The 15,479-nt window shown below is 30.6% G+C and overlaps 1 protein-coding gene across 3 annotated transcripts in view; it reads left to right on the forward strand.

Moving 5' to 3' along the window:
• LOC107438534 (bestrophin-3) overlaps positions 1-14,679 on the forward strand; it is a 50,787-nt gene extending 36,108 nt beyond the window's left edge. For all 3 annotated transcript variants that reach the window (XM_043040461.3, XM_087159325.1, XM_087159326.1), the window contains 3 exons: positions 8,863-8,985; positions 10,640-10,864; positions 14,362-14,679. In XM_043040461.3, coding sequence (XP_042896395.2) covers positions 8,863-8,985; positions 10,640-10,864; positions 14,362-14,491 — 478 coding nt within the window. In that variant the 3' untranslated portion in view covers positions 14,492-14,679. The remainder of the gene's footprint in view (positions 1-8,862; positions 8,986-10,639; positions 10,865-14,361) is intronic.
• Positions 14,680-15,479: the final 800 nt, after the last annotated feature.

The raw sequence follows: 15,479 nt of genomic DNA on the forward strand, positions 1-15,479 counted from the left end.
ATAGGTGCATTCTCTTTTAGATAGTTCGTAGAAAAGGTTAGCGATCGAAACTTTCAAATACATGTAGGTGTTAGCTAAATGCATGATTAGGCAGGGCACTAATAAATACGCATTTAGTTATTTGTTTGTTTTCCAATTAACTTAATTAAATTAATTGGGTGTCTCCAAAAGAGCAAATTGTTGTCCATTACGACACAGAGAATCAAAACCAGCAGATTGCAAATCCTTATTATAGGTTTCAGTATTTCTTATCTAGATATTGTTGTGGCTGTTGTCAGCCCGGAGCTCCACCGATGAACAAGTTAGTATTGTATACATCATGTTAATATTACTAGATATTTGACCACCTGGGCACGTTTTTATAGAATGTTTTTCCTATTGCGCCCACATTATTCTCACGGTACTAATTCATTTGAATGCGCAGTGTAAATTATTGATTTTTCTCTTTTAATTCTGGTGTTTGGGTAGCACTAAAGAAAGAACATACTTTTCCCTCAGTGCTCATCCATATGAAAGTATAGGTAAAAATGCATAATGTAAGAGACGATAAATAGAGCTTTGAATTTGAAGAAACAGTTAGTACGACAAAATAGCTGTGGCCCATGAGATTAGAGGATAAATTTTACTCACTAAGCATAGAAAAAGCTCTTATAATTTCTGGATATTTATTGTTTAATTGTAATGTTCTTAGTCAATAAGAGGATTATTTAAAGCAGCGTTTTCCAAACTGGGAGGCGCGCCTCCCTAGGGAGGCGCGGACTAGTCTAAAGGGAGCCGCGAAAATTAGTCACGGTGAACAATTTTCCAAATTACTGCTAAAGTTTTCTATGTAAAACCTGAGAGAATAAATGAAAAAATACCATCGTGCTTTATCGCGCATAGTTCAACTAAATATTTCGTAACTTAGCATCCATATACCTAGACGTCCTAGACCCCGGTAAATCTTTTGAACCAAGGCCGTCGTTAATTTGGCGACACTAATTTGGCGACCGACACAACTTAACAAAAGCCAGATGAGCGCGCACTGACGCCACTGGATGCCACACATCCATAAAAGATCGACGCACATTTAGCTCACTAACTTGTTTCGTGTCACAACTAATATTTAATTGGTTCAGCAGTGCTAGGTTGTGTTTCTATTGTTATTGACGTGATTGCCCACTGATCATAATAGTAAGTAATTTAATAGTTTTATTGAAGTGAAACTACTAATGCGACTTCCAACAAGGTTGCGTTAAACGTTTAACGCTACCGTTGTCATGGAAACTAGATTTCTCTTTACGTTCGTTGAGCGCACGAGGTGAGAGAAAAACATAGTAGGTAATATTGGCGTTAAAGAAAACAAAGCGATATTTTTTTAAAATTCGCCAAGAATACCTTACTGAAATTTAGAGCATTTAGAAATAAGCTGACCTTATTATAATTTTTTTTAATAATATATTTTATTATTAATATTTTTTAACTAAGCGAAAAAATTTTAAAATGAAACAAAGTATTGTATTTAAAAAGTTAATAAGTATATATTTTTATTAAATGCAATTAAAAAATAGTTTGATGCACATAGATACTCTGCTTTAGATACTTATTTTTCTATGTTTTTTTTTTATTTTTGCCGGTTTTTATTTTATAAGTGAAACTTCTAATGCGACTTTCAACAAGGTTACGTTAAACGTTTAACGCTACCGTGGAGGGGGTATCATACCTGTCAACTCTTCCGGATTTTCCGGAAGAGTTGACAGGTATGATACCTTGATATTACATGACAGGTATGATACAGTTGATATTATTTTCATATTTAAAGTGGTAGTAATTATATACTATTTTTTCTTTTATAATCTTAATTTTTAAATGATATTGATCACCACTATTCTTACAAAAATGAAGCACATATATTAATATGCGTTACTATCATGGTTGTCAACGTAAGTTTTCTCAAATACAACGTATTTGTTTGCTTAAAATTGAAGTATTAATTCCATTTTAATACCACTGGGAAAAATGATAATGGAAGGGATTAAAAGTTGGCAGGTATGGGGTATGAAAGCACTGTTGTGTTAAACGTTCGACGCTCGTGGGGAGGGGGAATAGAAAGAGACAGAGCGAGAGTGAATGCGTGGCACTTGAACGCATGCACGTAGAAAATGATAATTAAAAGATGCGATCAATTGTAAATTGTAAGCAATGCTAATAAAGTTTGTCTTAAAGAAACAATATGATTTCACTAAAAATCTATTTCAACCCTTTCCTATTTTCATTTCCACATTACGACGTTTCACTTCTTCCGCAAGGAGCGACTCCACGCACTATTTTTTTTAAATATTTAATAGTTTTATTTTTTTAGAATAATATAATATTATTCCTAATATTTCCAGACAAATGGATAAGTTTTTGATAGGATATAAGCGAAAATCCACTAATAATGAAGATTCTGATGTTGGCATAAGTAGTGGGAATACAAGCCACAAGGAACAGGAAGGAAGAACTCCCAAGACAAGGAAATACGACTTATCCTATTTATCGTTTGGATTTACTAATATTATTAACGATAATGTGGAAAAACCAATGTGTTTGCTGTGTTCAAAAGTTTTGGCTGCTGATAGTATGAGACCAGGCAAATTGAAACGGCACCTTGAAACTATTCATTCTGAATATGTTGGTAAGCCCAAAGAATTTTTTCAAAGAAAATTGGATGAGTTATCTAAAAACAAGCAAAATTTCAAAAAAATTGTTCATATTCCATCAAATGCATTACTAGCATCATACCTAGTGTCGTACAGAATCGCGCAATGTAAAAAACCCCACACAATAGCAGAAACCTTAGTTTTGCCAGCAGCTATTGATATGGTCAAAACAATGTTTGGCCAATCTTATGCGAATCAGCTGCGACAAATACCGCTTGCGGATAATACAATTGGAAGAAGAATTGATGATATATCTGAAGATCTTTGTGACCAATTAGTTTCTCGATTGCGTACTTCCAAATTCGCCATACAAGTAGATGAAGCTACTGATGTAGCTAAAGACGCACATTTAATTGCATATGTTCGATATGTTGACGATACTAATATAATTGAAGATATCTTATTTTGCAAACCAATTCCTGACAGAGCCACATCCAATGAAATTTTCAAAATAATAGACAGATTTTTTAATGAGAACGATATATTGTGGAATAATTGCATTGGACTCTGTACTGACGGTGCACAATCAATGGCGGGACACAAAACTGGTCTTCAAACGCTAGTTAAAATGAAAACACCTGAGGTTCTCTGGACGCACTGCATGCTCCACAGAGCAGCTCTCGTATCAAAAACTATAAGCGAGGAACTTAACAATGTTTTTGTAAAAGTAACGAAAGTTATAAATTACATAAAAAACAGTTCATTAAAAGCAAGGTTGTTCGCAAAACTGTGTGAAGATATGCGAGCTAATTACACGTCACTTCTGTACTATTGTGAAGTGCGCTGGCTATCTCGTGCAAAAGTGATTCAAAGGGTACTTGAACTCAAAGAAGAAATTGCTATGTTTCTCGAGGAAAATCATAATGAAGACGGCCATATGTTTAGGGATGATAATTTTATCGTTAAACTTACATATTTGGTTGACATTTTTGAAAAATTGAGTGTTCTTAATAAATCAATGCAAGGACCGCAAATGCATTTGCTTATACAAAAAGACAAAGTGAAAGCATTTATTAAAAAAGTGGAGCTATGGAAATCAAATTTGCAAAAAAATAAGATTGACATGTTTCCACGTTTAAATTTATGCCCCCGAGATAACATAGAAGCAAACAAAAATCTCTTTGAGGAACACTTGAATGGTTTGTTGCTTCAATTTTCGAATTATTTTGGGGATCTTGATTTTAAAAAGTTTGCGTGGATACAGAATCCATTTATCGACGAAGAAGATGATGAATTTGGATTGACAAGTATTGAAAAAGAAAAATTGATTGAATTATCTTGTGATACTACATTAAAACATAAATTTCAGACTGTATCTCTGGTTGAATTCTGGTTAAATCTTCAAACAGAATATAACACTTTGTCAAACAAAGCTATGAAAGTACTGCTGCCATTCGCAACATCATATTTATGCGAAACGGGATTTTCTGCCTTGGCTGCAATGAAATCCAAATATCGAGCTCGTTTAGTTGTAGAAAAAGAGCTACGAGTAGCAATATCGTCAAAAACACCAAGATTTGATAAACTTTGTGCTAATAGACAAGCACATCCATCTCATTAAAAACAATATTAAAATATCGTTTTAAATTAGTTTGAATGAATAAATTTTATAAGACTAAAAATGTTTGTGTTTTTATTTTATGAAATCTTCAGGGGGGGGGGCGCCAAATGATTAAATATTTTTAAGGGAGGCGTAGTAACATCAAGTTTGAAAACCACTGATTTAAAGAGAATTGCATGTAACCAATTCCTGAACTGCTAAAATTTATCATTATATCATTTCAACTTGTAATATCCTAAATAAAGAAATTTAGTTAGCTTTTATAAATTAACCAATATACCATTAAATAGTAGAAACACACATAACTGATATTTGGTTCACCAAACATATAATATTGTTAAAGCACGGAATTTTCATTTGAATTGTCACTTTGTTGAACCAGTTATTAAATTACGAAAAATGTTTCTGTGATGTTGTCAGTACGCTGTAAATATAAAAAAAAATAACTAATATGATGTCAGCGCTGTGACGTAGAAATATATAACCGCGCTTTATAATTTTTTGGGTATCGCAGGGATGCTACGCCTGCGCCATTTGCGACAAACTGAGACAAAACGGCATAACTGCGCCATTTTGCGACATTCAGCTCAGTTTCTGCCAAAGCTGCGCCATTCTGAGACAAAACGTCCAAAATTTGGCAAACCTGAATTCAGTTTCAAATATTAATCCGCATTGCCGTGAGTCATTGGAGATCATTTTGCCGTTCACGTCTCCACGGGATGAAAGACTTCCACGAAAAAGCGGAAATCCGCTTTTTTTCTCCCAGTTTTTAAAATTTTCGACCATGTTCCAAAAACTAAAATTTTTAGGGAGTCCAATTACAGAAACCCAAGCCGCCGGAACGATAGTCGGATTCCCGCGACTTCCGCTATAGAGTGGAAAGGAGTCTAAACGTTTCGTTTCGACCACCGATATTTTATTTTTTTTTTCGTTTGGCTGATTTTCGGAATTTTAAATATTAGGAACTGCGCTGGAATATGCTAAAATCGCGATTTTTAATCAGACGATTTTAATATCAATCATCGATTTTCGTATTTAACTGATTTAAAACTTATGTGTTGCGATTTTTTTTTACGCTGTTTAGAAATCGTACTAGCAATTCCTATTCACTCAATTTAAAAGTTCAATATCGCGATCTGTATTCTCGCGAGTTTAAAATCCAACGTCTCGATTCGTATTCACGCATTTTTAAATCGAATATTGCGATTCGTTATCACGCAGTTGTAATATCAGATCTCGTTTTTCGTATTTGTACGCTATTTAAAAATTACTCATTGCGATTCGTATTCACGTGATCTAAAAATTATTCATCGTGATTCTTATTTACGCGATTTAAAAATTCAATATCGCTATTTGTAATTTCGCGTTTTTAAAATCCAACAGCGCTATTCTTATTCACGTGATTTTAAAATTCAAAATCGTGATTCATATTCACGCGATTTTAAAATCCAACCGCACGATTCATATTCACGCGATTTTAAAATCCAATATCGTGATTTGTATTTTCGTATTTTTAAAATCCAACAGCGTGATTCATATTCACATGATTTTATAATCCAAAATTGCGATTCATATTCACTTGATTTTAAAATCAAAAATCGCGATTCATGTTCACTCGATTTTAAAATCCAATATCGTGATTCATATTCACGCGATTTTGAAATCCAATATCGCGATTCATATTCACGCGATTTTAAAATCCAAAATCGCGATTCATATTCACGCTATTTTAAAATCCAATATCGTGATTCATATTCACACGATTTTGTAATCCAATATCGCGATTCATATTCACGCGATTTTAAAACCCAAAATCGCAATTCATATTCACGCAATTTTAAAATCCAGTATCACGATTCTAGAAAGAAGTAGAATTAAGTTTTTTCTTGAATTAGTTACTGTAAAGATGTGATACATTTTTCTACAGTTGTTGCATTTAAACAATTACTAAGTGCATTCATAATCACATTTTATGATTGTATATTTAGCTATATAAATTAAAAGAACATAGTCAACTAACTGCTCTTGTGAATGCAAGAAAGTACAATCTACTAGTCAATGCCAATTAACTAAAAAGTTTACTTTTATACTTAATAAAGGATGCAAGTCATTTTAGAAAGAAAATTATATTTATATGTGTCTTTTTAAATTGTTTATAATAGTTTTTATATATTTCTGTTTTGATATAAAAATGTATATATGCTAATTTTTGGCTATTAAGTGCTCCCTAAAATTTTCTTGAAAAATTCCTACCTAAAATATTTCAAAATTTCACTGCACCTCCTGAATTCTATCAAAGAGTGTTTTTTTTTGTGTTATTTGCATTTTCTTAAACTTTCATTATTTAATTACTGAATTTCTCTTTTAATTATTGAAATCTGTAGACCTTCCATTGTAACTGAATAGTTATATATTTTGAGATGAAATTTGAGCTCAAAATAAAATGGGTATTTTCCCTTTTGAATTTCTGAAATTAAATAGATATTTCTTTTTAGAAAGTTAACACCATTATATTCTAAAAAATAAGAAAGTTAAAATTTACTTTGTAAAATTCTGGAACAGATACTATTCATTGGCATAAATGATAAATGCAATATATATGAAAGCAACAGAGTCCATAAAACAATGGACTCTTATAATCAATCATATGCAGGTTTTTTAAAATCCTAGCAATAGTGAATGTATGTATAATTGTAGTACTCCTAGTATGCTACTAATGGTTTTATGGATCCTGAAAATTATCTTTATATTGTTATCAAACTGATCAATAATCATTTTAGCTGAGATAAACTGAGTGAAAAAAATAATTTTAGCTGAGACAAACTGAGCCAAAAAGAGATTTTAACTGAGACGAAATGCAATTTCTTGTGAGACAATTTGATATTTTGCGAGTAGCATCCCTGGTATCGCATTATGTCACCCGTTTTACATTTTACATTATGTCACCCGTTGACATCACCTTCATTTGCAATAGCATTGAACGTTAACATAGCCAGCGATAATGTTCTATTGCAAAAGAAGATCAGTATTTATAATTTGAATGTTATAGTTTTCTTTGTCGTACGAAATTTATTCCAATCAGTGAAATATAAGCTGCCTCCTCCTTTTAATAACGGATGTCCGTATCAGGGAGGGTACGAGTTGTGGTTTATTCACACTGAAGCTTTAACCTCACTTTCTTAGTCTTTATCTGAAAATATATTGGTTGGTGAACTCATTGTCTGGCAATATATTGTGTGGGAAGGGGACCGTTTATTTTGTCTCTATTGACATAAAGGTCGTTTGGATAGGTGCATTCTCTTTTAGATAGTTCGTAGAAAAGGTTAGCGATCGAAACTTTCAAATACATGTAGGTGTTAGCTAAATGCATGATTAGGCAGGGCACTAATAAATACGCATTTAGTTATTTGTTTGTTTTCCAACTTTTGTTCTTTTAAACGTGTAAAGGATAGGGTGTCTCGGGAAAGAATTTTATTGCACAATCATGCTTTTTTTATTTATTATCTTATTGCCAAGTTCTTAATGTAAATTTAAAGTGCATATTTTATCTGCTCAAATATATAATCAGTATTTCTGTTACATACAGTTGCTTAAAAATTATTTGAATGTTGGGCTAACGTGAAATAAGAATCGCGTAAAGATCATAATAAATTACACGTACCTATTTGAAATGATTGCTAAAGGATTGTTGTAATAAACAAACATGTTCTTATTTGGGTTGAACTTAAATAAACATTTTGTTTGAACTCAATTTATTTGAACAATAAAGGAGTTTTTTTTATTTTATTTATTTATTTTACTGAACTCTTGTCACCTTTATATACAAAGCTGTTAATGCGATGTCGTACATGGATATGGAATTTTATTTATTTAACTGGAAAAATACTAAAAATTTTATAAATAATACGCACTTTTTTTTAATTAATTGCCACATGATTATGGTCATAAAGAAGAGTTTTCTTATTGGGGTTGAATTGACTAATTAAAAATTTTGCTAGACCTTTCAATTTATTTTAACAACTCACGACACCTTTTAATGTAAAAATCTCTTGTATAGACGAATACTTTTGTGAGACTCGACGTCTAAAGTAAATAGTATATTTTATTCAATCAATTATTTGTAATAATAAATCATATTCAATCAGTTAATTGTCAATGTTTATTGAATCCCTAATTTTTTTAATCAATATTTAATTATTTATTTTCAATCGATATCCATTTATTTATTTACAATCGATATCCACTCTCAGTCATACTTATAGAATCATATTCCTACTCATTCAAACAAACACGTTAAAATTTTTATTCGTTTACAACACCATTCATGTTCATGCAATCAATTTTATATAATCATTTTTATATTTACATGTTGATATTATCAAGTGCATATGAACAATCATCTAATCAAAAATACACGCATGTTCATAAAATCAAAAATATATGAATATTAATACACTCAGTAGGATACGGATGTTCATAAAATCAGAAACTGTTATCACTTGTTAATGTATTCATATTTGTATAATGTCATTCGTATTAACTGAGTTTCTTCATTACTAAGGTTAAAATTCTTTCTAAGTAAATGAGTTTCGTCAGTAAAACTAAATTCTTTCTTTGCAGGCCATTAGGAGAAAGTTATGGTCGCTCAGAATGCGTATACTCTGAACAATACGATAATACAAATCATAGAAAATCTTCGACCTATTCAATTTTTGGTGATGGTTATTTCAATTTACTGAACAGGTAAAATTAATTTTCAATACATTTCATAATTCCTTCTGTATATAATTTTATACATAACTTTATATATAGTTTTATACATGTATTTATATATTACATTAGTATTCTTTTATTAAAAGGCAAACACAACCATGTCAAAGTTAATAGAGAATATTGTTTTTTATCTTTATTTCATGTTATAAGTACTAAAATATTTATGTATTTGTATGAAGTTAAGAGGTTAGTTATCAATATTGTTTGTTCATGCATTAAGCAACAGGTTATAAAGACAAAATCTCAGTTCAATATTGCTTATCTAATTATATGGTTATCTATCAAAGGAAATTCCAACAAAAAATGAAAAATGAAGAAAAATTTTATAAAAATACATTTAGTAAAATAATTTTTCTCGTGCAATAAATGTATTAAAAAAAATTCAAGCCTACACCAGAGAGAATAAAATTAGAGAAATGTATGAGATTTGATTTAGAACTTGCTGATTTACATTTTAAAAAAAAAATTAGCTTTCTTCTTTAGTTTTATTTCCTTTCCTACTTTCCTTAGCGAGTAAAAATAATTCTTGTTCCAATATTTATAGACATATATTGGAAATTTTGACTTATTGTAATTCACCATACATCTTTATAGTTCATCATAAACCACAAACCACTGGTAATTTTATTTTTTATCAATATGTTTTCAGTATTGAAGTTTTTCGACAGAAAATTTTACACTTGCTTAGGATCTGCTAATTTTGATTGTCTTCGTTAAATAATTTATAGTTAATTTTTTTCTTCCTTGTGTGTATTCTTTTCTGACTGCTTCTTTTATATATCCTATACAATTTTTTAGTCATTTATACGGACCTAGAAATTTTAACAAAGCCAGAATGTTGTTTAAAAAGTATTAAGAAAAATGAGCTCGCAAAATTGATCAGATAAATCTTTCAGTGAAATTACTTCTTATTTTCACAACACTAAATTTTTTTTTCAAATTTACTTCAAAATTTCCATCTTAGTGAGTTAAACATTTATTTAAGACAAAATTCATTGTTGCAATAACATTAGAAAATTACATGAAGCAAGTTGCAGCCATTTGAGCAGCAAGTTGCTTTTTGAAATTGCTTGCTGGAGAAATTTCTTGAAACATTCAGCAAGCAAATGGTTTGATAAACGAATATCGGGAATGCCTATCATATTAGTTAAATGTAAGATATAAGAAGTATATTGAACAGTAATTAGAAGCAAATCTAGGCAGACTAAAGACTTTGCACTCATATGACAGATATGCAACTTTCTAACGGGTGGTTTAGAGATAGCTTCTCCCACTAAAGTTAAAGAAATCTTGAAAATGACTGGCATTCCTATTTATTACTTGAACAAATCAACGCCTTTTATTTCAGCTTGGAAATTGGAGTTAAAACTAGAGATTCACTTGGATTTATTTCTCAATGCTTTATCTAGATTGTGTGACAAAACAAACTCTTGTTTTGTTTTGTTTTTGTCCAGAATGCTGTGTTCAATGTTTTGTAATTAAAACGTTAGAATAATTTTTCTCCATACCTTCATAGTTCAAAAATCTTTCAAGATAATAATTACTAGGATTCATTCATAAATTTAAGTGAATTGCAGAGGTGTTTTTATAGCGGAGTGTATTCATTTTGAAACTTTTCTCACAGATCTGGCAAAAGGGACAGCATCGGTCAGCAGTGTAATCTTGGAGGGAATGATGTAGTTATAACCAATCTTCCAGGTAATGGTTTCAAGAATGCCAGAAGACTAAGCACGGCCAGTGATCCAGGCAATTTAGCCTCTCATGCAGAAACAACCTCACTGACAGTACCCAACAACAACTATACTCGGCGACATAGGCCATCTACGGTAGCAGCTCATGTCTTAGCCAGGTAATTTAGAAAGTTGCATCCGAAAATGACATATTTAAATGTAAGAATCAATTTGAATCTTTAATCTGGAGCCGTAGTGTCTCAGGAGATAGAACGTTCGCCTTCCAATGAGGTAAACCGGATTCGAATCCCAGCGTACAAATACGAATTGGTCAATACGAATTTCGTACCCGGTTCACGCTGGTCACAGTGCTTAAGTAAAATTTCCTTAGTGGTAGACGGATCACGGGTTACAATCCCCAATCTCCGTGTCGTCAGACTGACTGTGGGAGGTTTTCGTGGTTTTTCTCTCCGTGTAACGCAAACGTTGGTTAGTTCCATCAAAAAAAGTCCTCCACGAAAGCAAATTTCTCCCAATACTTGATCCATGAGTTTCTTTGTTTTCCGGATTGAGTTCAAAATTACAAGGCTACGCAGTTGAACATGGTTGTAAACCCGAAATGGGGTCAGCTGTTCAACGACGGTTATAAAATCTTTAATCTGTGAAGAGTCTAGGTCCCTATTTTTAAAAAAATGAATATTAGAATAAGCAACTCGGAAGCACTCCTGAAATTCAAGTGAATTTTCACGAAGGGGAGATAAGACATAAGAGAGAATTAGTTGAAAATAGTAACGTTAGTAGCAATAGATTGACATATAAAATTATATTAGCATAATAAAAGCTACTTATGATGCTTTTTGGAAGCGCTAGTTATAAGTAGTTACTTTCCAACTGGCAGACCACCAAGGTCACTCCATTTTCTGACTCAAAGGTCACCTGAAAGCATTTTGTTTTGTGGCTCAATTGCATTGTATACATTGGCGGCTCTATTGCATGCGTAAGCACCAAGGTATGCATTGCACGACATGTTCATAAATTAATGCTTGATATACTTGGATACTTGAGGGAGTATTATAGAGTTACCAGTTTCACATCTTGTGACATCATATCTTGAAGAAGCCTCACAACTGTTAAAAGATCTTTCCATTGTAGTTTTTTTCTTTGTTTGCTTATGACATCATTACTATTAAAAGAAATTTCATATCTATTTTTTTTAATTTATGTGCTTATCTAAATGTCACTGCTTGTCGAAAAGTTTTACGTTATGATTAGCAATGTGCTCTTTAACTCACAAATTGTGAATTAGTTATTTTTTTTTTATTAAAACAATTTCAAAAACTGACTTTACTTCCTTAAAAAATACTTTTTTGAAAAATTGGAAATTCAATTTTTTACATTTTTTTTCTTTTCTTTTTTTAATAATTTTCATAATAATTTGCTTTTATAATAATTTTCTATAAAAAAAATTTGCCCCAAAACTGTTAACAACTTTCTGTAATATTTATGCCAGGAATTTGCATTTTATTGAGAGAATAATCATTAACAACGGTTAACTTTAAAAAACCTTAAAACAACGATAGTAACAAACATTTAAAATTATCATTGATACTGCCTCTCTGACACGTTTACAAGCTTCAAATTAAAATGAAAATTTGATAAAATAATAAAATGCTTCAAATTTAAAGTATCATTACGAAATAGAGAAATGTTTAGAGTTTAAATGGCAATTTGACGAAATAGATAAATGCTTCGAATTAAAATGGCAATTTGATGAAATAGATAAATGCTTCGAATTTAAATGGCAATTTGACGAAATAGATAAATGCTTCGAATTTAAATGGCAATTTGACGAAATAGATAAATGCTTCGAATTTAACTGGCAATTTGACGAAATAGATAAATGCTTTGAGTTTAAATGGCATTTTGACGAAATATATAAATATTTCGAATTTAAATGGCGATTTGACGAAATAGATAAATGCTTTAGATTTAAATGGCAATTTGACGAAATAGATAAATGCTTCGAATTTAAATGGCAATTTGACGAAATAGATAAATGCTTCGAATTTAACTGGCAATTTGACGAAATAGATAAATGCTTTGAGTTTAAATGGCATTTTGACGAAATATATAAATGCTTCGAATTTAACTGGCAATTTGACGAAATAGATAAATGCTTTGAGTTTAAATGGCAATTTGACGAAATAGATAAATGCTTCGAATTTAACTGGCAATTTGACGAAATAGATAAATGCTTTGAGTTTAAATGGCATTTTGACGAAATATATAAATATTTCGAATTTAAATGGCGATTTGACGAAATAGATAAATGCTTTAGATTTAAATGGCAATTTGACGAAATAGATAAATGCTTCGAATTTAAATGGCAATTTGACGAAATAGATAAATGCTTCGAATTTAACTGGCAATTTGACGAAATAGATAAATGCTTTGAGTTTAAATGGCATTTTGACGAAATATATAAATGCTTCGAATTTAACTGGCAATTTGACGAAATAGATAAATGCTTTGAGTTTAAATGGCATTTTGACGAAATATATAAAAATTTCGAATTTAAATGGCAATTTGATGAAATAGATAAATGCTTCGAATTTAAATGGCAATTTGACGAAATAGATAAATGCTTCGAATTTAAATGGCAATTTGACGAAATAGATAAATGCTTCGAATTTAACTGGCAATTTGACGAAATAGATAAATGCTTTGAGTTTAAATGGCATTTTGACGAAATATATAAATATTTCGAATTTAAATGGTGATTTGACGAAATAGATAAATGCTTCGAATTTAAATGGCAATTTGACGAAATAGATAAATGCTTCGAATTTAAATGGCAATTTGACGAAATAGATAAATGCTTCGAATTTAACTGGCAATTTGACGGAATAGATAAATGCTTTGAGTTTAAATGGCATTTTGACGAAATATATAAATATTTCGAATTTAAATGGCGATTTGACGAAATAGATAAATGCTTTAGATTTAAATGGCAATTTGACGAAATTGATAAATGCTTCGAATTTAAATGGCAATTTGACGAAATAGATAAATGCTTCGAATTTAACTGGCAATTTGACGAAATAGATAAATGCTTTGAGTTTAAATGGCATTTTGACGAAATATATAAATATTTCGAATTTAAATGGCGATTTGACGAAATAGATAAATGCTTTAGATTTAAATGGCAATTTGACGAAATAGATAAATGCTTCGAATTTAAATGGCAATTTGACGAAATAGATAAATGCTTTGAATTTAAATGGCAATTTGACGAAATAGATAAATTTTTCGAATTTAAATGGCAATTTGACGAAGTAGATAACTGTTTTGAATTTGAATGGCATTTTGACGAAATATATAAATATTTCGAATTTAAATGGCAATTTGACGGAATAGGTAATAGCTAATTATTTCACCTGAATAACAATTCTTTTATTGCAACTTAACTTTTAAAAACTTAAGTACAATAAAACAACTGTTATTTAGATTAAATTATTAGCTATTTAGTATCAAAAAATTTATAGCATGATATTTGAATTGGACTTTTTCTCTGTTGGAGAATGAAAAATTCCAACTTTATAGTACTAAATGTTTAAAAATAATTGGTGGTTTTTATTGTTGCAAAGATGAAATACTAATCGAAAAATTCATTTAGTGTAAGTGAAATGGACAAAGAAGATAGCGATCCAGAGGATCCACCACCATCACCCCCTGAATCAGTGAAGATAACGATGGCCTTCTTGGATGAAGATTTCAAAGATATTCTCTCAGAGAAATATCATTAACAGAGAGCTTGTAGAATTTTTTTGCTGTCATTTTAAATATTTTCATTCCCATTATGACTGCATTTTATACTGGTAATATAACGGCTTGTAAAAGTTGTTTGTTATTTGCATGTTTCAAAATGTCGATCAGGTGATGTTTATTTATTGTTCAGTTGTCAAATGGAATTCATTAAATAAATTTACACATATGTTTGAAAATTCTTTTGTTGTTGAGCATTGCTTTTACTAAAGCAATATGAAACAAAAAATATTTTTATCATAAGGGAATTCGCAATGGAATTTCTATGCGAGTTCTGCGTATTGAGATCAACAAACATTTTAAATAACGAAATCAGACACAAAAACGTACATTTTCTGAATAAGCATAAATTGTCATAATATGAAATAATATAATCAATACTTTAAAAAATTCATTAAACGAATTCACTGCTTGAAAATTTGCACCACGGAGCATTAGTAAGTTTTAACTTAGACGAAAATTGATCAAATAAATAGTGATGGAATAAACGCTAGAAAAATCATTCTAAATGTATTTCTATCAAACAGTGAAGTGTTAAAATATACGTGGTGATAGGACCACGTAAAATTTGTAGTAGTTAATTAATTCTTTTCCTATTATAACAGAATTAAAAACTGGGTTAATTGGGTACTTACAACTCGAGAAGAAGTGAAGTGATTATGTCTAACCATATGATTTAAATCAAATTTAATTGGATACCGTGTTAGCGACGTCACACGTGTGTGTCGAACCTGATTGGCTTCTGAATCGACAAATGCTAAGATTTACCTACGCTGACGTCATTTGTAAGTATCCAATTAAAGTGATTTATAATAAACTTGGATAGATCAAGCTGTGGTGATTGATTTACGCTTCTTTTATTAGGGAAGTGAGATTTATTTATTTATTCACATACATATGAGAGTTTGCTTGTCAAACGTAAAGAACAGCTTAAAACTACTCTTGAATTTGAAGAACAGATAACAGAAG

This window comes from Parasteatoda tepidariorum, chromosome 3, assembly GCF_982258835.1.
Source record: "Parasteatoda tepidariorum strain Cologne lab strain chromosome 3, Ptep-v5.0, whole genome shotgun sequence".
NCBI lineage: Eukaryota > Metazoa > Arthropoda > Arachnida > Araneae > Theridiidae > Parasteatoda > Parasteatoda tepidariorum.